General features: G+C 43.3%; 2 protein-coding genes and 1 pseudogene across 14 annotated transcripts in view; 1 reads left to right on the top strand and 2 right to left on the bottom strand.

The window, feature by feature from the left end:
* The window catches only part of camk2b2 (calcium/calmodulin dependent protein kinase II beta 2), a 66,091-nt gene extending 55,124 nt beyond the window's left edge, over positions 1-10,967 (bottom strand). For 11 of the 12 annotated variants that reach the window (XM_090234011.1, XM_036976937.2, XM_090234015.1 and 8 more), the window contains exons 1-2: positions 10,093-10,470; positions 7,911-8,005 (exon numbers count right to left, since the gene is read on the bottom strand). In XM_090234011.1, coding sequence (XP_090090137.1) covers positions 7,911-8,005; positions 10,093-10,154 — 157 coding nt within the window. In that variant the 5' untranslated portion in view covers positions 10,155-10,470. Of the gene's footprint in view, positions 1-7,910; positions 8,006-10,092 lie in introns of all 12 variants that reach the window. The other variant, XM_036976939.2, reaches the window with a different exon arrangement.
* Positions 10,968-12,767: 1,800 nt separating this feature from the next.
* Positions 12,768-22,805, bottom strand: nudcd3 (NudC domain containing 3). Its single transcript, XM_021601949.3, has 6 exons — positions 22,220-22,805; positions 18,986-19,329; positions 18,567-18,699; positions 18,209-18,352; positions 17,940-18,128; positions 12,768-13,430 (listed from the first exon to the last, which is right to left on the bottom strand). The coding sequence occupies exons 1-6, from the start codon at positions 22,415-22,417 to the stop codon at positions 13,320-13,322; spliced, it is 1,119 nt and encodes a 372-aa protein (XP_021457624.1). The 5' UTR covers positions 22,418-22,805; the 3' UTR covers positions 12,768-13,319.
* Positions 22,806-22,964: 159 nt separating this feature from the next.
* LOC110523336 (small ribosomal subunit protein uS3m-like) lies at positions 22,965-23,922 on the top strand (annotated as a pseudogene). The gene is made up of 3 exons (XR_005051667.2): positions 22,965-23,119; positions 23,229-23,335; positions 23,538-23,922. The product of XR_005051667.2 is annotated as a small ribosomal subunit protein uS3m-like (transcript).
* Positions 23,923-24,296: the final 374 nt, after the last annotated feature.

Consider the following 24,296-nt stretch of genomic DNA (forward strand, 5'->3'; position numbering starts at 1 on the left):
ATGATATATCATTACCACGAAGGAGGAAATTGTATACACTGTAAGTGTATTCAACAGAAGGCGAGCAATATTTTATAATATAAAGTCCCCATCAATATACGCACGTGCACACACACACACTTGCCCACACACACAGTGTGTTGTATATACAGTAGATACCCTGAGGGTTTCAACTGCCCCATATTAACTCCCCTTACTATAGCTTCAGATGGAGGGATGGAGGGAGAGGGGGAGGAGGAGAACAGAGGAGGGGAGAGATAAAGAATAGATATGTGGTAGTGGAGAACGGTTCTGAGGGCACACACTCAGTGTGTTATGAATTCTGTAATGAATGTATCGTAATGTTTTTTAAATTGTAAAACTGCCTTAAGTTTTCCGGACCCCAGGAAGTGTAGCTGCCGCCTTGGCAATAACTAATGGGGATCCATAATAAACCCCAGGAAGTGTAGCTGCCGCCTTGGCAATAACTAATGGGGATCCATAATAAACCCCAGGAAGAGTAGCTGCTGCCTTGGCAAGAACTAATGGGGATCCATAATAAACCCCAGGAAGAGTAGCTCCAGTTATACCAGGAGCCTGTTCAGCCTAGCCCAGTTATACCAGGAGCCTGTTCAGCCTAGCCCAGTTATACCAGGCGCCTGTTCAGCCTAGCCCAGTTCAGCCCAGTTCAGCCCAGCCCATTTATACCCTCTACACTACTGTCCCCTCGATGTGGATAGGGGGGTGCTCCCTCTGCTGTTTCCTTAAGGCCACAATCATCTCCTTTGTTTTGTTGACGTTGAGTGTGAGGTTATTTTCCTGACACCACACTCCGAGGGCCCTCACCTCCTCTCTGTAGCCATCTCATCGTTGTTGGTAATCAAGCCTACCAATGTAGTGTCGTCTGCAAACTTGATGATTGAGTTGGAGGCGTGCATGGCCACGCAGTCATGGGTGAACAGGGAGTACAGGAGAGGGCTGAGAATGCACTCTTGTGGGGCCCCAGTGTTGAGGATCAGCGGGGTGGAGATGTTGTTACCTACCCTCACCACCTGGGGGCGGCCCGTCAGGAAGTCCAGGACCCAGTTGCACAGGGCGGGGTCGAGACCCAGGGTCTCAAGCTTGATGACGAGTTTGGAGGGTACTATGGTGTTAAATGCTGAGCTGTAGTCGATGAACAGCATTCTCACATAGGCATTCCTCTTGTCCAGATTTGTTAGGGCAGTGTGCAGTGTGATTGCGATTGCATCGTCTGTGGACCTATTGGGGTGGTAAGCAAATTGGAGTGGGTCTAGGGTGTAGGTAGGGTGGAGGTGATATGGTCCTTGACTAGTCTCTCAAAGCACTACATGATGACGGAAGTGAGTACTAGTAGTAGTCATTTAGCTCAGTTACCTTAGCTTTCTTGGGAACAGGGACGATGGTGGCCCTCTTGATGGATGTGGGAACAGCAAACTGGGATAAGGATTGATTGAATATGTCCGTACACACACCAGCCAGCTGGTCTGCGCATGCTCTGAGGACGCGGCTGGGGATGCTGTCTGGGCCTGCAGCCTTGCGATTGTTGACATGCTTAAAAATGTTTTGCGCACGTCGGCTGCAGTGAAGAAGAGCCAGCAGGTTTTGGTAGAGGGCCGTGTCAGTGGCACTGTAGTCTGTCTGGGAGCAAGACATCCTGGTCCGCGACGGGGCTGGTTTTCCTTTTATAGTCCGTGATTGACTGTAGACCTCTCGTGTCTCCCGTTGAATTGCGACTCTAATTTGTCTCTATACTGACGCTTAGCTTTTTTGATTGCCTTGCGGAGGGAATAGCTACACTGCTTGTATTCGGAATCTTGAAGCGTGGAATCCGATTGGTCGGACCAGCGTTGAACAGACCTGAGTGCGGGAGCTTCCTGTTTTAGTTTCTGTCTATCGGCAGGGAGCAACAAAATGGAGTCGTGGTCAGCTTTTCTGAAAGGAGGGCTGGGGAGGGCCTTATATGTGTCGCGGAAGTTAGAATAACAATGATCTAAGGTTTTGCCAGCCCTGGTTGCACAATTGATATGCTGATATAATTTAGGGAGCCTTGTTTTCAGATTAGCCTTGGCTATAATAAATGCAGCCTCAGGATATGTGGTTTCCAGTTTACATAGAGTCGAATGAAGTTCGTTCAGGGCCATCGATGTGTCTGCTTGGGGGGGATATATGCGGCTGTGATTATAATCGAAGAGAATTCTCTAGGTAGATAAGACATGAAGGTCAGTTAATACTGAAAATATCAAGAAAGTTTCTTCAAGTGCAAGCAAAAACTATGATGAAACTGGCTCTCATGAAGATCGCCACAGGAAAGGAAGACCCAGAGTTACCTCTGCTGCAGAGGATAAGTTAATTTGAGTTACTAGCCTCAGAAATTGCAGCCCAAATAAATGCTTCACAGAGTTCAAGTAACAGACACATTTCAATATCAACTGTTCAGAGGAGACTGCGTGAATCAGGCCTTCATGGTCTAAATTGCTGCAAAGAAACCACTACTAAAGGACACCAACAATAAGAAGAGACTTGCTTGGGCCAAGAAACACGAGAAATTAACATTAGACTGGTGAAAATCTGTCCTTTGGTCTGATGAGTTCAAATTTGAGATTTTTGTTTCCAACCACCATGTCTTTTTGAGATGCAGAGTAGATGAACGGATGATCTCTGCATGTGGGGTTCCCACCGTGAAGCATGGAGGAGGTGTGATGGTTTGTGGGGGCTTTGCTGGTAACACTGTCTGTGATTTATTTAGAATTCAAGGCACATTTAACCAGCATGGCTACCATAGCATTCTGCAGCGATACACCATCCCTTCTGGTTTGTGCAGAGTGGGACTATCAACTGTTTTTCAACAGCACAATGACCCAACACACCTCCAAGCTGTGTAATGGCTATTTGACCAAGAAGCAGAGTGATGGAATGCTGCATCAGAAGACCTGGCCTCCACAATCACCTGACCTCAACCTAATTGATATGGTTTGTGTTGAGATGGACTGCAGAGTAAAGGAATAGCAGCCAAAAGTGCTCAGCATATGTGGGAACTCCTTAAAGACTGTTGGAAAGGCATTCCAGGTGAAGCTGGTTGAGAGAATGCGAAGAGTGTGCAAATCTGTCATCAAGGCAAAGGGTGGCTACTTTTAAGAATCTCAAATATAAAATATATTTGTATTTGTTTAAAACTTATTTGGTTACTACATTATTCAATATGTGTTATTTCATAGTTTTGATGTCTTCACTATTATTTTACAATGTAGAAAATTGTAGGTGATTACTTGAATGAGTAGGTGTGTCCAAACTTTTGACTGGTGCTGGCAAATGTTGACTTCAATGCTTCCCACAGTTGTGTCAAGTTGGCTGGATGTCCTTTGGGTGGTGGATCATTCTTGATACACATGGGAAACTGCTGAGCGTGAAAAACCCAGCAGCGTTGCGGTTCTTGACACAAACCAGTGCGCCTGGCACCTACTGCCATACCCTGTTCAAAGGCACTTAAATATTTTGTCTTGCCCATTCACCCTCTGAATGGCACACATACAATCCATGTCTCAATTGTCTCAAGGTGTAAACATTCTTCAACCTGTTTCCCCCCTTCGCCTACACTGATTGAAGTGGATTTAACAAGTGACATCAATAAGGGATCATAGTTTTCACCTGGATTCATTTAGTCAGTCTATGTCATGGAAAGAGCAGGTGTTCATAAAGTTTTGTACACTCAGTGTGTGTTTATATATATATATATATATATATATATATATATATATATATATATATATATATATATATATGTATGTATGTATGTATGTATGTATGTATGTATGTATGTGTTGCAGAGAGAATGAGAGAGAGAATGAGAGACAGAGAGAGTGAGGTATGGAGAGAGAATGATATAGATATATAGAGAGAGAGGGAGGGATGGAGAGAATGATAGATCGAGAGATAGAGAATGAGTAGTCTGCTCATCAGTAGCTCAAGCTAACAAGAGAAAGCAGATGCATTTGGCTGATTGATCCTTTTCCTCACACTGCCTCTAAATGTGTGTGTGTGCGTGATTGTGTGTGTGCGTGTGTCTATATATGTGTGTGTGTGTGCGCTTCTGGTGTCCTCGATCTGCAATCTCACATTAACATATTTGAGATGCCGCTTGATTCTACAAAGTGAGACAGTAATTTATGCTCCTCTTGATAGAGAGACGGAGAGAGCGAGAGAAAGAGAGAAGGGGAGAGAGAGCCGAGAGAAAAGGGAGAGAGAGAGAATGAGGGAGAGAGAGAGAAAGAGAGAGAGGGAGAGAGGGAGAGAGAGAAAGAGAGAGAGGGAGAGAAAGGGGAGAGAGAGAGAATGAGGGAGAGAGAGAGAGAGAAAGGGGAGAGAGAGAGAGAGAATGAGGGAGAGAGAGAGAGAGGGAGAGAGAGCAGAGAGAAAGGGGAGAGAGAGAGAATGAGGGAGAGAGGGAGAAAGAAAGAGAGGGAGAGAGGGAGAGAGAAAGGGGGGAGAGAGAGAGAATGAGGGAGAGAGAGCAGAGAGAAAGGGGAGAGAGAATGAGGGAGAGAGAGTAGAACCATTTCTACTGCCAACAGATATGGCACGACAACCTCTGAAGATCTTCATTTAGAGACAAGGGGCTGCATCTCAATAATGTACAGTCGCTGACCCTACCTTTCCCTCGTCTCCTCCACCATCTGCAAAGGCCTGAATAACTAAAAGAGCTCGTCATCCATATTCTAGTCTCCTCAGCTCAGAGGATGAAGAGAACAGGAAGAGAGGAGACAAGGAGAGGGTGGAGAGGACACAAGGAAATGAGGACACAGGCACACACAAACACATAGAACACTCAGACTGTAAATCTGCCCTATAAATATCAAATTATAACTTTCTGCCTCAAACAATATTAAAACACTAAATTAAACACTGAGGGCTTGGCTAGGCTATCCCCTCTCATACTGAGAACACACACACACACCTCACATGAGGCTAGTAAGATGCACCTGATTGTCAGCTGTTTCTAGCCAATAGGAGATATCTTATGACAAGAGAGGTGTGTATTAATAATAATAATAATAATAATAATAATATGGTGCTTATATTTGTCCTATTTCAGGAAGGCCATAAAGATCATCAGGGACAACAACCACCCGAGCCACTGCCTGTTCACCCCGCTATCATCCAGAAGGCGAGGTCAGTAGAAGTGCATCAAAGCTGGGACCGAGAGACTGAAAAACAGCTTCTATCTCAAGGCCATCAGACTGTTAAACAGACTGATTAAACAGACTGATGTTAAACAGACTGTTAAACAGCCATCCCAAACATTGATTGGCTGCTGCCAACATACTGACTCAACTCCAGCCACTTTAATAATGGAAAAATGAATGTAATAAATGTATCACTAGCCACTTTAAACAATGACACTTCATATACTGTTTACATACCCTACATTACTCATCTCATATGTATATACTGTACCCTATACCATCTACTGCATCTTGCCATCTTGATGTAATGTATCACTAGCCACTTTAAACAATGCCACTTTTATATGTTTACATACCCTACATTACTCATCTCATATGTATATACTGTACTCTATACCATCCACTTGCCTATGCCGCTCTATACCATCACTCATTCATATATCTTTATGTACATATTCTTTATCCCTTTACACTTGTGTTTATAAGGTAGTTATTGTGAAATTGTTAGGTTAGATTACTCGTTGGATATTACTGCATTGTCGGAACTAGAAGCACAAGCATTTCGCTACACTCGCATTAACATCTGCTAACCATGTGTTTGTGACAAATCAAATTTGATTTGATTTTAATGATGGACTGTTGTTTCTCTGTTCTTGCCATAATATGGACTTGGTCTTTTACCAAATACGACTATCTTCTGTATACCAACTCTACCTTGTCACAACACAACTGATTGTCTCAAACACAAGGAAATATATTCACAACTGTTAATTGAAATGCATTTCAGGTTGAATACCTCATGAAGCTGGTTGAGAGAATGCTAAGAGTGTGTAAGCTGTCATCAAGGCAAAGGGTGGCTACTTTGAAGAATCTCAAATATAAAATATATTTTGATTTGTTGAATACTTTTTTGGTTACTACATGATTCCATATTTCATAGTTTTGATATCTTCACTATTGTTTTACAATGTAGAAAATAGTAAATAAAATAAAAAACTTGAGTAGGTATGTCCAAACTTTTGACTAGTACTGTATATACAGTTGAAGTCGGAGGTTTACATACATCTTAGCCAACTACATTTAAACTCAGTTTTTCACAATTCCTGACATTTAATCCTAGTAAAAAATCCCTGTTTTAGGTCAGTTAGGATCACCATTTTATTTTAAAGAATGTGAAATGTCAGAATAATAGTAGAGAGAATTATTTATTTCAGCTTTTATTTCTTTCATCACATTCCCAGTAGGACAGAAGTTTACATACACTCAATTACTATTTGGTAGCATTGCCTTTCAATTGTTTAACTTGGGTCAAATGTTTCAGGTAGCCTTCCACAAGCTTCCCACAATAAGTTGGGTGAATTTTGGCCCATTCCTCCTGACAGAGCTGGTGTAACTGAGTCAGGTTTGTAGGCCTCCTTGCTCGCACACGCTTTTTCAGTTCTGCCCACACATTTTCTATAGGATTGAGGTCAGGGCTTTATGATGGCCACTCCAATACCATGACTTTGTTGTCCTTAAGCCATTTTGCTACAACTTTGGATGTATGCTTGTGGTCATTGTCCATTTGGAAGACCCATTTGTGACCAAGCTTTAACTTCCTGACTGATGTCTTGAGATGTTGCTTCAATAAATCCACAGAATTTTCCTACCTCATGATGCCATCTAATTTGTGAAGTGCACCAGTCCCTCCTGTGGCAAAGCACCCCCACAACATGATGCTGCCACTCCCGTGCTTCCCGGTTGGGATGGTGTTTTTCGGCTTGCAAGCCTCCCACTTTTTCCTCCAAACATAATGATGGTCATTATGGCCAAATAGTTATATTTGTGTTTCATCAGACCAGAGAACATTTCTCCAAAAAGTATGATCTTTGTCCCCATGTGCCGTTGCAAACCGTAGTCTGGCATTTTTCTGGTGGTTTTGGAGCAGTGGCTTCTTCCTTGCTGAGCGGCCTTCAGGTTATGTCGATATAGGACTCATTTTACTGTGGATATAGATACTTTTGTACCTGTTTCCTCCAGCATCTTCACAAGGTCCTTTGCTGTTGTTCTGGGATTGATTTGCACTTTTCGCACCAAAGTGCGTTCATCTCTAGGAGACAGAACGTTTGTTTGTACAGATGAACGTGGTACCTTCAGGCGTTTGGAAATTGCTCCCAAGGACGAACCAGACTTGTGGAGGTCTACAATTTTTTTTCCTGAGGTCTTGGCTGATTTCTTTTGATTTGCCATGATGTCAAGCAAAGAGGCACTGAGTTTGAAGGTAGGCCTTGAAAAACATCCACAGGTACACCTCCAATTGACTCAAATGATGTCAATTAGCCTATCAGAAGCTTCTAAAGCCATGACATCATTTTCTGGAATTTTCCAAGCTGTTTAAAAGCACAGTCAATTTAGTGTATGTAAACGTCTGACCCACTGGAATTGTGATACAGTGAATTATAAGTGAAATAATCTGTCTGTAAATAATTGTTGGAAAAATGAGTTGTTAACATGAAATTTGTGGAGTGGTTGAAACACAGTTTTAATGACTCCAACCTAAGTGTATGTAAACTTCCGACTTCAACTGTATACATTTATATATATCTTACACTACACACACACACTGCATAGGGATGAGAAAGCTAACTTTATATTGTATAGTTTCACCAGATACCACACAGCTTACCCACCATGCAGCTATTTGACAGTTGGCACATATTGTCTGTGTGTGGGTGGGTGTATGTGTCTCACCTCTGGCTGAGAGCTTTTTGGTATTGATGATTTTGGCAGCATATTCCTGGCCGGTACAAAGTTTGACACAGCGGCGCACCACTGAAAACGCTCCCCTGGGAAACAAAGGCAGATAAAACAGGTGTTAGACATCACCTGGCCCTGGCAGCATCTCAATATTCTAGTCATTTCCTCTACTGTCTCCTTGTCTCCTTTCCTTCATTCCCACTGATCTTAAAGAACTGGACAGGTTGAACGCATATCCTTATCCACTTCCCCTCTGCTGCTTTCACATCTGCCTTTCATGAGTAAAGACATTTCTCCTGAAAGGAGTCATTGAGTGTGAGACATGTGACAAGCAGCACAGCAGCACATCATGCAAATGAGAAGACTCAAGAGAAAACAACAGAAACGGTCTTTCAAGGATTTCTCTGTGTGTGCGTGCAACCGTTTGTGTGTGTCTGCATCTGTGTGAGAGGGAGAGAGTGAGACAGAGCGTGCATGCACCGTAGCAGCGCTGGTATTTTGGGGGGAGCTTGCATAACTAACTCAGCAGGGAAAACAGCAGTAACCGTCTGTGTCGTTTTCTCTGAGCTATATATAGAACACCTTAGTACTGTTACACAATAAGACACACACACTCTAACCTGACTGTCTCACACACTCTCATGCTTACACTAGACCCCCACGTCTCACACACACACACCTATAATGCCATGACAGGTGAGTCTGTAAGAGTATATATTTATATACAGAGACAACAGGCTTATGACAGCAGAGAAAGACTTGTGAGACACACACACACACACACACACAGACACACACAGACACACACACACACCAAAAGGGGACAATCTGCCATCCTTACAGGAACTGTAATGAAGGTCCTGTTATCTCTTGGGGCAGCTGCTGCCACCACAGCATGGTGATTGTCTCTGGCTAATCACACAGGCCAGAACACACACAGCATGGCGATTGTCTCTGGCTAATCACACAGGCCAGAACACACACGCATGGTGATTGTCTCTGGCTAATCACACAGGCCAGAACACACACGCATGGTGATTGTCTCTGGCTAATCACACAGGCCAGAACACACACGCATGGCGATTGTCTCTGGCTAATCACACAGGCCAGAACACACACGCATGGCGATTGTCTCTGGCTAATCACACAGGCCAGAACACACACGCATGGTGATTGTCTCTGGCTAATCACACAGGCCAGAACACACACGCATGGCGATTGTCTCTGGCTAATCACACAGGCCAGAACACACACGCACGCCAGTGAACCTGCAGTTACATATACAAATGAACTACACGCTGTGCCATAAAGGTCCAGACCTCTTAGTAGAACTCCTAGTATTAGGGGCTACACTTTATGGTAATATGTGCAGCAAATGTTTGGATTCAATAATAGTACCATCTCTACAGTTCTGTTTGCATAAGGATGTATTATGATCTATAAAATATGTTTCTCCTCCTGACAGAGAATGAGGAGAATACTCCCCCCTACCCAGTCCCACCCAGCACAGCCTGACACACCTATCCTGCTATGTGGTACAATTTCTCTCTCTCTCTCTCTCTCTCTCTCAACCGCTCTCTCTCTCTCTGTCTCTCTCACCCACTCTCTCTCTCTCTCTGTCTCTCTCTCACCCGCTCTCTCTCTCTGTCTCTCTCACCCGCTCTCTCTCTCTCTCTGTCTCTCTCACACCCTCTCTCTCTCTCACACCCTCTCTCATACACAGTCACACACACACAGTCACACACACAGACACCTATATTTCCATCCTCTCTCAAGACCCCAATTACAAAACATCCCATGCTGCTCTGATCTCTGACAGCTCAAATTGGCACACTTCCTCTCTCTTCAGACTGTTACATCATGTCCCCAGTCCCCACTGATGCTGTTATTGCAGACCATGCAGCAAGCAGATCAAATGTAGGCTAGCCTATCTTTAATATTCAAGTTTATATATTGTATTGTCATGTCGAGGCTGCACTTCAAAACAGAGTGAAAACGTGCGTTTTGTAACGTAACAGATCAGCAGAGATGAGCTCTGACCCCCATTCCGCTGCGCTGCCGCTCCAACAACCCATACACATCTGCAGACATACAACTATGCAAAGCAACCATAGATTAACAGGATGACGATACAATGATGGTGCCATCATAAAGCAATAATGCAGCAACGCCTTACTTTCCGAGTTCTTCATATAGTTGGAAATCGTCCGTAAAACGTGTACAGGTAGTCACTGCCATCTTCCGTTTATTCGCGGGGGTTGTGCGCCCAAAATAAATCCGTCTTCAAGTGAATTTATATTGGATGTATCCGTATAGTAGCCTAGTTATTCTATGTAAAAAAAAATGCCGCGGTGTAATGCGTTTTCTGTCCAGAGAGCACTAGGAACCAGGCCTCAAGATATGTAGGCTATTCGAGTGGAGGAGAGGCAGTGGTGCTTCTCTCTCTCTCTCTCTCTCTCTCTCTCTCTCCGAAAGTGTGTCGTTCAATCGCGGTTCACTCCGTTTCTGCACCAGCGAGCGCGCTGCAAATTCAACACATCATTTTCCCACCACCAGGGGGAATTGCAACGGCTCGACAACACCGCATCATCACCAATCTCATGTGTAGCAGCTGGAACACCTATAGCCTAAAGGCAATACAATTGATTGAGGTATTTTTTTAGGTCTACCCCAAAAAAATGGACTATGTTTTAGTGTGTTGAAACTGTTAGACAGGTAAATATCCCTAAACTGTTATACTTTGATTATCGTATTTTTTCAATGACCCGACACACCAATTCAAATCAAAGTGTGGTCCATGGTAGGCAACATCAGTGCTTGAGGTGGGCCGGTGCTAAACGCAGTACCGCAAAATGTATCCTGCGATAACTGGCCACTCTTGTAAAATAGAATTGACTCTAACGCATGACGAATAAAAACTCCTAAATATACCACTTCAGTCCACTTGAAGAACTGGGCAACTTAAAGCACCAATGTAACTGACCTGGCATGGAAGAGATTCTACGAAGTCATAGGCTGCTACTGTCTATTGTCTCTATTCTTGGATTGTTCTTCTGCACTGATATCACGAATAACTATATTCTTAGGAGCAAAGCTTCTACACTTCAGACCTGAGAAATGCAATCATTTTGATCTTCAAAGAATTGGATGTGACTGTATTAATCTTTAAAGAATTGTCTGTGACTGTATTCATCTTTAAAGAATTGTCTGTGACTGTATTCATCTTTAAAGAATTATCTGTGACTGTATTCATCTTTAAAGAATAGTCTGTGACTGTATTCATCTTTAAAGAATTGTCTGTGACTGTATTCATCTTTAAAGATTTGTCTGTGACTGTATTCATCTTTAAAGAATGAACTGTGACTGTATTAATCTTTAAAGAATTGTCTGTGACTGTATTCATCTTTAAAGATTTGTCTGTGACTGTATTCATCTTTAAACAATTGTCTGTGACTGTATTCATCTTTAAAGAATTGTATGTGACTGTATGGATCTATAAAGAATTGTCTGTGACTTTATTCATCTTTAAATAATTGTCTGTGACTGTATTCATCTTTAAATAATTGTCTGTGACTGTATTCATCTTTAAAGAATTGTCTGTGACTGTATGGATCTATAAAGAACTGTCAGTGACTGTGCTAATCTTTAAAGAACTCTCTGTGACTGTGTTCATCTTTAAATAACTGTCTGTGACTGTGCTAATCTTTAAGGAACTGTATGTGACTGTATTAATCTTTAAATAACTATCTGTGACTATTCATCCCTAAAGAACTGTCTGTGATTGTATTAATCTTTAAATAACTGTCTGTCACTGTGTTAATCTTTAAAGAACTGTCTGTGTATTAATCTTTAAATAACTATCTGTGACTATTCATCCCTAAAGAACTGTCTGTGATTGTATTAATCTTTAAATAACTGTCTGTCACTGTGTTAATCTTTAAAGAACTGTCTGTGTATTAATCTTTAAATAACTATCTGTGACTATTCATCTCTAAATAACTGTCTGTGACTATTCATCTCTAAATAACTGTCTGTGACTGTATTAATCTTTAGAGAACTATCTGTGACTATTCATCTCTAAAGAACTGTCTGTGATTGTATTAATCTTTAAAGAACGGGCTGTCGGTGTCTATGCTGTCTGTCTGAGCATCTGACCAGCTGTAGATATATTAGTTCTGATATCCATCTTTTATCTTATTCATCTGATACTGCCATTCTCAGACCAAGAAGGAATATTATACTGCACTGAGGAGAATCAGAGGTCATTTTATAGCGCCCTCATTTGACACTACTGTTAAATGTCAGGTCTGTCACCAGGCACCTCTGTAGATCTACAGGGACCCAGAGACATATAGAGATCTCTACTTAGCAGTAACCCATTTTGCATGGACATTGCCATTGAGGGCTTTCACCATTTTAAAGTAGACTTCTTCAAATGGTTTTGTCTAGTTTATAAATGTATTTCAGCTATATCACCGCCATCTAATGGCCACAATAAATACATTACCAGATTTGGTTCAAGACTCCAGCACTGCAAGTGGTGGTAAATCAACAATATTATCTTTACACTTTTCTCCAAAAATCTAAAGAAAATAGACTACTTGAAAGTGGATATTGCCTCAATGTGGGTGCTTTGGTGTGTTTAGACCCCAGGAATAGAAGCTGCTGCCTTTGCAGGATGGAAAAGGGATTCCTAATAAATACAACAAAAATGGCACTTCCCATTCTGCCGCAGACGCCATAATGGCAGATACAATGTTGAGAACTCTTTGCATCTCTATGGCAAGGACGCATAGGTTTTAATGCCGCTCCACAGCACACAGCCCACACACACAGACACATCAGTGCAGGTTTTATTTAACTTCATTTATTTCAGGCACACAGTACTGACACACCTCAGTAAAATGTCAGGGAGGTATTTAGCCAACCAATACCAGTCAACTACATGTAAAACACCACAGACATCTGGACCTGGAAGTTGCCCCTCCACTTCAATGATGAAGGTTAGGATATGGAGAGGGTCATCTGATCCTAGACCTGTGTCTGTACAGCTATCTCCTAGGTCCAGGTGTGTTCAGTGGGAAAACAGACATTTAAACAGGTATGTTCAGGGTCATGTTCATTAGGGCCCAAAATGGAAAGGGTTTTTAAAACGTTTTGCAATGGAAAGCGTAAATGAGCGTTCAGGGAGTGCAGGAAGTTCCTCACAGTTTGTATTTTTTCTTCTGTTTGGTCCCTAATGAACACAACCTGGGTATGTCACATCAGTCAGAACACAGTAACAAAGCTCATCTCCCTCCTATTCAAAGATCACTCAGAAAAAGAAAGAAATCTTAAAATACCAGGCAGTTTCTATTGATAAATCTGCTCAGTCTCTCAACCCCAATCCCCAACATTGTGTGTTCACATCTGTACGGCGCTGGAGGGGATGTCGAACATGGAGGGATCAAACTGTTGTCCTTTAAAGGGAGAGCCCTCAGCATCCCACCCCTTCTTCAGCATGTCATGCACCTTCTACATGAGGAGAGAGAGAGAGAACTTGTGAGAATGGAATGCCCACATACATACAGTGCATTCGGAAAGTATTCAGACCCCTTGACTTGTTCCACATTTTGCTATGTTACAACCTTATTCTAAAATGGATTAAATCGTTATCCCCCCTCATCAATCTACATGAAAAACTGAAAAATTACATTCACATACAGTGCCTTGCGAAAGTATTCGGCCCCCTTGAACTTTGCGACCTTTTGCCACATTTCAGGCTTCAAACATAAAGATATAAAACTGTATTTTTTTGTGAAGAATCAACAACAAGTGGGACACAATCATGAAGTGGAACGACATTTATTGGATATTTCAAACTTTTTTAACAAATCAAAAACTGAAAAATTGGGCGTGCAAAATTATTCACCCCCTTAAGTTAATACTTTGTAGCGCCACCTTTTGCTGCGATTACAGCTGTAAGTCGCTTGGGGTATGTCTCTATCAGTTTTGCACATCGAGAGACTGAATTTTTTTCCCATTCCTCCTTGCAAAACAGCTCGAGCTCAGTGAGGTTGGATGGAGAGCATTTGTGAACAGCAGTTTTCAGTTCTTTCCACAGATTCTCGATTGGATTCAGGTCTGGACTTTTGACTTGGCCATTCTAACACCTGATATGTTTATTTTTGAACCATTCAATTGTAGATTTTGCTTTGTGTTTTATGTTATGTTTTCATTGTCTTGTTGGAAGACAAATCTCCGTCCCAGTCTCAGGTCTTTTGCAGACTCCATCAGGTTTTCTTCCAGAATGGTCCTGTATTTGGCTCCATCCATCTTCCCATCAATTTATTTTAACCATCTTCCCTGTCCCTGCTGAAGAAAAGCAGGCCCAAACCATGATGCTGCCACCACCATGTTTGACAGTGGGGATGGTGTGTTCAGGGTGATGAGCTGTGTTGCTTTTACGCCAAACATAACGTTTTGCATTGTTGCCAAAAAGTTCAATTTTGGTTTCATCTGACCAGAGCACCTTCTTCCACATGTTTGGTGTGTCTCCCTGGTGGCTTGTGGCAAACTTTAAACAACACTTTTTATGGATATCTTTAAGAAATGGCTTTCTTCTTGCCACTCTTCCATAAAGGTCAGATTTGTGCAATATACGACTGATTGTTGTCCTATGGACAGAGTCTCCCACCTCAGCTGTAGATATCTGCAGTTCATCCAGAGTGATCATGGGCCTCTTGGCTGCATCTCTGATCAGCCTTCTCCTTGTATGAGCTGAAGGTTTAGAGGGACGGCCAGGTCTTGGTAGATTTGCAGTGGTCTGATACTCCTTCCATTTCAATATTATCGCTTGCACAGTGCTCCTTGGGATGTTTAAAGCTTGGGAAATCTTTTTGTATCCAAATCCGGCTTTAAACTTCTTCACAACAGTATCTCGGACCTGCCTGGTGTGTTCCTTGTTCTTCATGATGCTCTCTGCGCTTTTAACGGACCTCTGAGACTATCACAGTGCAGGTGCATTTATACGGAGACTTGATTACACACAGGTGGATTGTGTTTATCATCATTAGTCATTTAGGTCAACATTGGATCATTCAGAGATCCTCACTGAACTTCTGGAGAGAGTTTGCTGCACTGAAAGTAAAGGGGCTGAATAATTTTGCACGCCCAATTTTTCAGTTTTTGATTTGTTAAAAAAGTTTGAAATATCCAATAAATGTTGTTCCACTTCATGATTGTGTCCCACTTGTTGTTGATTCTTCACAAAAAAATACAGTTTTATATCTTTATGTTTGAAGCCTGAAATGTGGCAAAAGGTCGCAAAGTTCAAGGGGGCCGAATACTTTCGCAAGGCACTGTAAGTATTGAGACCCTTTACTCAGTACTTTATTGAAGCACCTTTGCCAGCAATTACAGCATCAAGTCTTCTTGGGTATGATGCTACAAGCTTGGCACACCTGTATATGGGGAGTTCCTCCCATTTTTCTCTGCAGATCCTCTCAAGCTCTATCAGGTTGGATGGGGACCGTTGCTGAACAGCTGTTTTCAGGTCTCACCAGAGATGTTCGATCGGGTTCAAGTCCGAGCTCTGGCTGGGCCACTCAAGGACATTCAGAGACTTGTCCCAAAGCCACTCCTGCGTTGTCTTGGCTGTGTGCCTAGGGTCATTGTCCTGTTGGAAGGTGAACCTTCACCCCAGTCTGAGGTCCTGAGAGCTCTGGAGCAGGCTTTCATCAAGGATCTCTCTGTACTTTGCTCCATTAATCTTTGCCTTGATCCTAACTACTCTCCCAGTCGCTGCAGCTGAAAAACATCCCCGCAGCATGATGCTGCCACCATCATTCTTCACCGTAGGGATGGTGCCAGGTTTCCTCCAGACGTGACACTTGGCATTCCACCTAAATAATTAAATCTTGGTTTCATCAGACCAGAATATCTTGTTTCTCATGGTCTGAGAGTCCTTCGGGTGCCTTTTGGCAAACTCCAAGCGGGCTGTCATATGACTTTCACTGAGGAGTGGCTTCTGTCTGGCCATTACCATAAAGCCCTGATTGGTGGAGTGCTGTATAGATCGTTGTCCTTCTCGAAGGTTCTACCATCGCCACAGAGGAACTCTGGAGCTCTGTCAGAGTGACCATCAGGTTCTTGGTCATCTCCCTGACCAAGGCTCTTTTCAACCATTTGCTCAGTTTGGCCAGGTCTAGGAAGAGTCTTGGTGGTTCCAAACATCTTCCATTTAAGAATTATGGAGGCCACTGTGTTCTTAGGGACCTTCAATGCTGCAGAAATATTGTGTGTAGATTGATGAGGGGAAAAAACAATTTAATCCATTTTAGAACAAGGCTGTAACGTAACAAAATGTGGAAAAGGTCAAAAGTTTACATACATTTGAATTCAGTTGGCACAATTCCTGCCATTTAATCCTAGTAAATACCCTGTTTTAGGTCAGTTAGGATCACCACTATATTTTAAGAATGTGACATTTCAGAATAATAGTAGAGAGAATGATTTATTTCAGCTTTCATTTCTTTCATCACATTCCCAGTGGGTCAGAAGTTCACACACTCAATTAGTATTCGGTAGCATTGCCTTTAAATTGTTTAACCTGGGCTTCCTCATGGCCCATGGGCTCTTGGCCCATTCCTCATGAGAGAGCTGGAGTAACTGAGTCAGGTTTGTAGGCCTCCTTGCTCACACATACATTTTCAGTTCTGCCCACAAATTTTCTATAGGATTGAAGTCACGGCTTTGTGATGGCCACTCCAATACCTTGACTTTGTTGTCCTTAAGCCATTTTGGATGTATGCTTGGGGTCATTGTCCATTTGGAAAACCCATTTGCGACCAAGCTTCAACTTCCTGACTGATGTCTTGAGATGTTGCTTCAATAAATCCACATAATTTTCCTTCCTCGTGATGCCATCTATTTTGAGAAGTGCACAAGTCCCTCCTGCAGAAAAGCACCCCCACAACTTGATGCTGCCACACCCGTGCTTCACGGTTGGGATGGTGTTCTTCGCTTGCAAGCCTCCCCCCTTTTCCTCCAAACATAACGATGGTGATTATGGCCAAACAGTTCCATGTTTGTTTCACCAGACCAGAGGACATTTCTCCAAAAAGTATGATCTTTGTCCCCATGTGCAGTTGCAAACCGTAGTCTGGCATTTTTATGGCTGTTTTGGAGCAGTGGCTTCTTCCTTGCTTGCTGAGCAGCCTTCAGGTTATGTCGATATAGGACTCGTTTTACTGTGGATATTGATACGTTTGTACCTGTTTCCTCCAGCATCTTCACAAGGTCCTTTGCTGTTGTTCTGGGATTAATTTGCACTTTTCACACAAAAGTACGTTCATCTCTAGGAGACAGAACTCGTCTCCTTCCTGAGTGGTATGACGGCTGCGTGGTCCCATGGTGTTTATACTTGTGTACTATTGTTTGTACAGATGAACGTGGTACCTTCAGGCGTTTGGAAATTGCTCCCAAGGACGAACCAGACTTGTGGAGGTCTACAATTTTTTTCCCTGAGGTCTTGGCTGATTTCTTTTGATTTTCCCATGATGTCAAGCAAAGAGGCACTGGGTTTGAAGATAGGCCTTGATATACATCCACAGGTACACCTCCAATTGACTCAAATGATGTCAATTAGCCTATCAGAAGCTTCTAAAGACATGACATCATTTTCTGGAATTTTCCAAGCTGTTTAAAAGCAGTCAATTTAGTGTATGTAAACTTCTGACCCACTGGAATTGTGATACAGTGAATTATAAGTGAAATAATCTGTCTATAAACAATTGTTGGAAAAATGACTTGTGTCATGCACCAAGTAGATGTCCTAACCGACTTGCCAAAAGTTTGTTAACAAGAAATTTGTGGAGTGGTTGAAAAACAACTTTTAATGACTCCAACCTAAGTGCATGTAAACTTCCGACTTCAACTGTATACCCTTCTCAACATCATGAGGCTTAGGTTAGTTTGATGGTAGTGTATGCGTGTTTACGTGTGTGTGTGTCCACTCTTGTGCATGTGTGTGTGTGCTCTCACCATCTCGTGGCTCTGGGGCTTGCCCTGTAGTTTCTGGTGGTAGTCGAAGGTGAGTCTGTCCAGCACGGCATGCTCCTCCTCATCCACCGTGGCCATGGAGCGCTCTCTGTTGATCTGGTTCACATCAATCTCCTTCTCCCCTTTCAACACAGCACTCCACCAGACCTCCCCACTCTTACTGAGAGACAACTACAGGGAGAGGGAGGAAGGCTGTGTCAGTGAGTGAGTGTGTCTAGATAAATTTGTAGGTGTGTGTGTGTGTCACTCACCACCACACAACATCCAGGCTCCAGGCTCCATAGTGAGTTCTCAGTGTTGATCTTATGTGTGAGCTCTCCTTCCATCAGGACCGTCTCTCCTGCCTCCTCTTTCAAACACACACGCACACTGCCCGGCTGCATGTTCACACACACCTGGCACGGACACACACAAAGAGAAGTTAAAGCATGAGTACTTCACAAACATTACATGGTACAACCCCAGGAGAAATGTTAAACTCGAGAATAAACTGGCCACAGAAAACTCATCACATCATAATAATTCAAACAGGCATTTATAAACATGAAGGATTTGCTTTTAAAAGGTTGAAATATGTAGAAAGAGGAGCCCTGTGGTGGCCGTGTTCACCTGTCTGCCCTTGACGACGGTCTTGGGAACGTGGACCCGGACCTCAACGTCGGTGTAATCCTGAGACCAGCTGTAGGTGTCCCTCACCGCCCCATTGTAACTATCTGGACTGGCCTGTTGCACCACCTGACCACTGACACACACACACACACAAACACAGTGGAAGAAGCACTCGATACAAGGGTTGGTATTAGGGTGGGTTTTAGAGTTGCCACTAAGGAAATTCTACCAAATTCAAAACTGCCAACATGTATTTGTAAAGCATTTCAGCAAATATGTAAATGTCCCATCTATAAAAGGTTTTAAAAGTTGTGGACCTGTTTTGTGTAACTTTGTGGACCCTTTTCTAAAGCATTGAAAAATCTCAGAGAAAGAACCAGTCATACTGGCATGGCCAAGAGAGGCAGTACAATACTAACTCTGTAGATGCTGAACAGGCTGCTGCATGGTCTCCATGTGATGACTGCTGGGCCACACTGCTGCAATGGGGCTGTGGAATAGAGTCTGGAGCTTGGCTGGAAGAGGCTTGGCTGGAGGAGGTAGTGCACGAGGCTGCACTGGGCTCTCCAGAAGCTGAGTCAGAGCTCTCTCTCTGGGCATCAGGCTCTGTCGTCTCCCCCCTCGGCTCCTCTGGCTGCTCAGTGGCCTGCAACTCCAGCTCCTGCACCGCGGGGGGCACCATCCTGGCCTCCTGTCTCTGCTGCAGCTCCCTCTGTTGCCTCTCTCTGTCCTGCTCAGCCACATGCTCAAACAGACGGAAGGACTGTGGAGAATAACAGAGACATGACGAGCTAAGTCCATAATCAACCCCCTAATCACTTTTTGTGCACCTCAAAGGTAGTCTGCAAGATGGCATCATCATAGAAAAGGGGACGACATCCCAACTTATAACCAAATCAGCCTAACATCAGACTAACATCTCTTCCCATACGAGTTTAGACGCAAGGAGAGATGCCAACAATGGTAGTCTTGACAGATTAGGTCACTGTTAACCTATCATAGCAGGCGTAAAAGAAAATGCATGAGCAGAGTTCCCATATCTGCTGAATCCCTGAAAACCGGATACATCTGACTGTTGGCAACTACGTTAAGGGCGGGTCATATGCCACATTCAAAACAACTGTAGCAATCATAGCCAAATACCATCCGGTCACGCAGGGCACCTGACCTCCAGGGCCCACACCCCTAACTAATTTCCCGCAATTCTACACATTTTACCATGCCATGATAATGATACCTGAGAGAGAGTGACTAACAAAATCAATGGGTCCCCCTGGAGGTCAGGGCCCTGGGCACATGCCCTGCATGACAGGTCGGTATTTGGCAATGATTACTAGAAGTTTAGATAGCTGGCTAGATTAATTTACCAATCTAAAAATGTTTAGCTGACATGGCTAATTGAGTGACTAAGTGACCGACATAACATGAGAAAAATTGTTGATGCACAACCAAATTTTGAACTTGCACCTTATGTATTCTACTAGTCTAACTCTCAACAGTAAGTTGAGATCAAGACTGAGTTCAATAAGCGCGGTTGCTTATGCCTGGAGCAGGCCCTTGTTCAAGACCACTTGACTCGGAATTCCTAGTCGGAAACTCGGGCATCTTTCTAAAGTTCTAGAGTTCCCTGTTGTCTTGAAAGCACCATCTGTTGATGTTGTTGGTAAATCGACCCGTTGTTTATGCTGATGTCATACTACTGAGTGTACGTTTAAAAATTAAGTCTATATTGAGCAGAGGTCTATGTATAAGATGGACACATTACATTTTTAGCAAAGCTTTTTTTACTGATAAAAACTAGATCATTGTATCCGCAGTGGAGCCCAGTTTCATAATATTACCATAATTTTTTTATTTCACCTTTATTTAACCAGTTAGGCTAGTTGAGAACAAGTTCTAATTTACAACTGCGACCTGGCCAAGATAAAGCATAGCAGTGTGAACAGACAACAACACATGGAGTAAACAATTAACAAGTCAATAACACAGTAGAAAAAAAAGAGTCTATATACATTGTGTGCAAAAGGCATGAGGGGATAGGCGAATAATTACAATTTTGCAGATTAACACTGGAGTGATAAATGATCAGATGGTCATGTACAGGTAGAGATACTGGTGTGCAAAAGAGCAGAAAAGTAAATAAATATAAAAAGTATGGGGATGAGGTAGGTAAATTGGGTGGGCTATTTACCAATGGACTATGTACAGCTGCAGCAATCGGTTAGCTGCTCAGATAGCAGATGTTTGAAGTTGGTGATTTCAGCGATTTTTGCAATTAGTTCCAGTCACAGGCAGCAGAGAACTTTAACGAAAGGCGGCCAAATGAGGTGTTGGCTTTAGGGAGGATCAGTGAGATACACCTGCTGGAGCGCATGCTACGGGTGGGTGTTGCCATCGTGACCAGTGAACTGAGATAAGGCGGAGCTTTACCTAGCATGGACTTGTAGATGACCTGGAGCCAGTGGGTCTGGCTACGAATATGTAGCGAGGGCCAGCCGACTAGAGCATACAGGTCGCAGTGGTGGGTGGTATAAGGTGCTTTAGTAACAAAACGGATGGCAGTGTGATAGACTGCATCCAGTTTGCTGAGTAGAGTATTGGAAGCTATTTTGTAGATGACATCGCCGAAGTCGAGGATCGGTAGGATAGTCAGTTTTACTAGGATAAGTTTGGCGGCGTGAGTGAAGGAGGCTTTGTTGCGGAATAGAAAGCAGACTCTAGATTTGATTTTATATTGGAGATGTTTGATATGAGTCTGGAAGGAGAGTTTACAGTCTAGCCAGACACCTAGGTACTTATAGATGTCCACATATTCTAGGTCGGAACCATCCAGGGTGGTGATGCTAGTCGGGCGTGCGGGTGCAGGCAGCGAACAGTTGAAAAGCATGCATTTGGTTTTACTAGCGTTTAAGAGCAGTTGGAGGCCACGGAAGGAGTGTTGTATGGCATTGAAGCTCGTTTGGAGGTTAGATAGCACAGTGTCCAAGGAAGGGCCAGAAGTATGCAGAATGGAGTCGTCTGCGTAGAGGTGGATCAGGGAATCGCCCGCAGCAAGAGCAACATCATTGATATATACAGAGAAAAGAGTCGGCCCGAGAATTGAACCCTGTGGCACCCCCATAGAGACTGCCAGAGGACCGGACAACATGCCAGAGGACCGGACAACATGCCAGAGGACCGGACAACATGCCAGAGGACCGGACAACATGCCCTCCGATTTGACACACTGAACTCTGTCTGCAAAGTAGTTGAACCAGGCAAGGCAGTCATTAGAAAAACCGAGGCTACTGAGTCTGACGATAAGAATATGGTGATTGACAGAGTCGAAAGCCTTGGCCAGGTCGATGAAGACGGCGGCACAGTACTGTCTTTTATCGATGGCGGTTATGATATCGTTTAGTACTTTGAGCGTGGCTGAGGTGCACCCGTGACCGGCTCGGAAACCAGATTGCACAGCTGGTTGCTGTAGTTTTGAAGTAATCACGAAAAAACAGGCCTTGTTTTAAGGCATTTTCACCCTGCCAGCTCCAATTAGTTCTATTGAGCACCATGGTACCAACTACCTTCCGAACATTCTAGGGGGCAAAATGGCTAGCCTAATCGGCTAACACAGCTACAGCTAGCTACAGATGTAAGTAAGCTAAATGTGCTACCTTTAGGACCATTTTCTCGGCCACCCCTGGAGGGAAGCCCATACGGTCGTTGGGGGTTGACAGCAGACGGTAAAAGTCTGTCTTGCGGTACAGGAAGCCGAAGTAGACCTGAAGGAAATTCTGGATGTTTCCAACATGCTGCAAGATTCCAAGCAAAGCGTTGTCGTACAACTCTGTCATTTCCATGGGCGACGCCATTGTAGATTTTAAACTTTCTGCGTAATTTGTCAAACTGTTGAAACTTGACGCAAAATACTATTGTATTTCAATAAATGTATCTTTATCGCAAAAATGTTTAGTTGTCCGTTGAGTTTGAGCTCCCAAGCTAGCTGGATAGCTATTTTGATTTTTAGGTACGAACTGAAAATTGTCCCCAAGGTAACACCACCACCCGCAAAATAAGGTTCCTATGTGAAAACACTGTTTTCTAATACAATACATTGTGTTGAATATAATGCATCCATATCAATGTATATAGTCAATAACAAAATGTAATTGGTGTTTATATAATTGTACATCTTGATACAATGAGAACGACTAATGTCGGTCTCTTCCCACAAACCCTTTTATCAGTCAAAATGTCTGCTTCCTTGAGTTGTCAGAGTGTGATATCGGTGACAAACATGTTGACATTAGTTCAATAACTGTTTGAGATTATTCTACTTTAAAAAGTGTTGTGATATATTCTAACCATGACCAGTTGTTTTGATACGTGGGCGAGGCTTTGACAAACAGCGTGTTTCTGGCTAGCCAATTATATAGCAGCCAATGTTACTTGGCAGTTGCTCTCGTCTTTGTTTTCACACCTTTGCCCCACAGAACGCGCTTGCCAGAGTCGGCACTTCGATATACAATAACTCTGCAACACGAGCACTTCATGTCACTGCAGCATGCTGCAAGGTATGTATTCAACCTGACGGTTAAAGCCATTGACTATTGCCTCACTCACTGGCTGCTAAAAAGATAGCCTCCAACTTGGCATCTGGTACTTTCCCTTTTGTGTTGTCAGAATCGCTTGTATTCGGGTGGGGAAAGGAGACCGACCACTAACCTATGAGCAAGCACTCCACCCTCACCACATAGGACACCGCAAGGGCTGGCTCTCCCAGCACACTAGTGAGTCATTGTCTAGTTTCCCCCACGTATCTGACCTTGTACAAGATAACTCGGTGTATAGCTATTAGCAAAGTTACTGTCAATACGCTGGGCTAGGTTACAGACTAACCATAGTGATCAGATAGAAATGCTGACCAACTTGATCATTGTGTGTCAAAGGAGACCTAACCTTTCTCCCTCCATCCCGTTCTTTATCTCCTAGGTAACCTACAGGGAGAGGGAGGAGCATCAGATCGTACTGTGGAAGACGACGTTTGTACGACGTTTCCTCTTCGGAACTTTCAATAACTGCCTGGCCAATGAGATTGTGATAAAGCGACGAGGCAACATGCTGGTGGGGTGTACCCTGATGCTGCAGAAATTCCCTTCTCAGAAGTTCTACTTCCTGATTGGCTACACGGAGACACTGCTCTCACTTCTACAAGTGTCCTGTTAAGATGGAGGTACAGACCCTGGAGGATAAGGCTGTCTACAAGTACCTCAGACAGGAATTGCTAACAGATTTGACTTTCAAGACTTGTCATACAGGACTATTTTGGGGAAACTCCCCACCGTACAGTTGTAAAAAATAAATGGTATTTGAATGAGTCTATTCATCTCTATCTACAGTGTGTGGAAACCAACTATTGAGTGTGTGCCTTGGAGTTGGCTCTTCACAGTAGGAATAGACAGACTACCAGATAGTGTTATCTTCAGGTTAACAGCAGTACACCTGTGTATTCAGTCAGGTGAAACGTCAACTGGGTGAAAATAAATCTAATGTATACAAGTGACACGCGTCTATCCTACACGGCAGACAATCTGTTCCAACATAGTATATTTTAAGGAGAAGGAAGGAGAAAGGTAGGAAAGCGTGTCACAAATAGGCATTGTGTCAGATTCAAACCCACGTAGTTAGTGGTAGGTATGTGCTCCGTAGGTGCTGGTATTGACAGCCAGACCTTACATTTTCCAGAGCATT

This window comes from Oncorhynchus mykiss, chromosome 5, assembly GCF_057628025.1.
Source record: "Oncorhynchus mykiss isolate SJ-2025 chromosome 5, ASM5762802v1, whole genome shotgun sequence".
In the NCBI taxonomy this organism is placed as follows: domain Eukaryota; kingdom Metazoa; phylum Chordata; class Actinopteri; order Salmoniformes; family Salmonidae; genus Oncorhynchus; species Oncorhynchus mykiss.

Coding starts and splice junctions, on each gene's coding strand:
- nudcd3 (XM_021601949.3), bottom strand. CDS start 22,417: ATGGCGTCGCCCATGGAAATGACAGAGTTGTACGACAACGCTTTGCTT. Junction 18,353..18,566: donor CCGTCGTCAAGGGCAGACAG/GTGAACACGGCC, acceptor TGTCCGTGCCAG/GTGTGTGTGAACATGCAGCC. Junction 18,129..18,208: donor AGCCTGGATGTTGTGTGGTG/GTGAGTGACACA, acceptor CTCTCCCTGTAG/TTGTCTCTCAGTAAGAGTGG.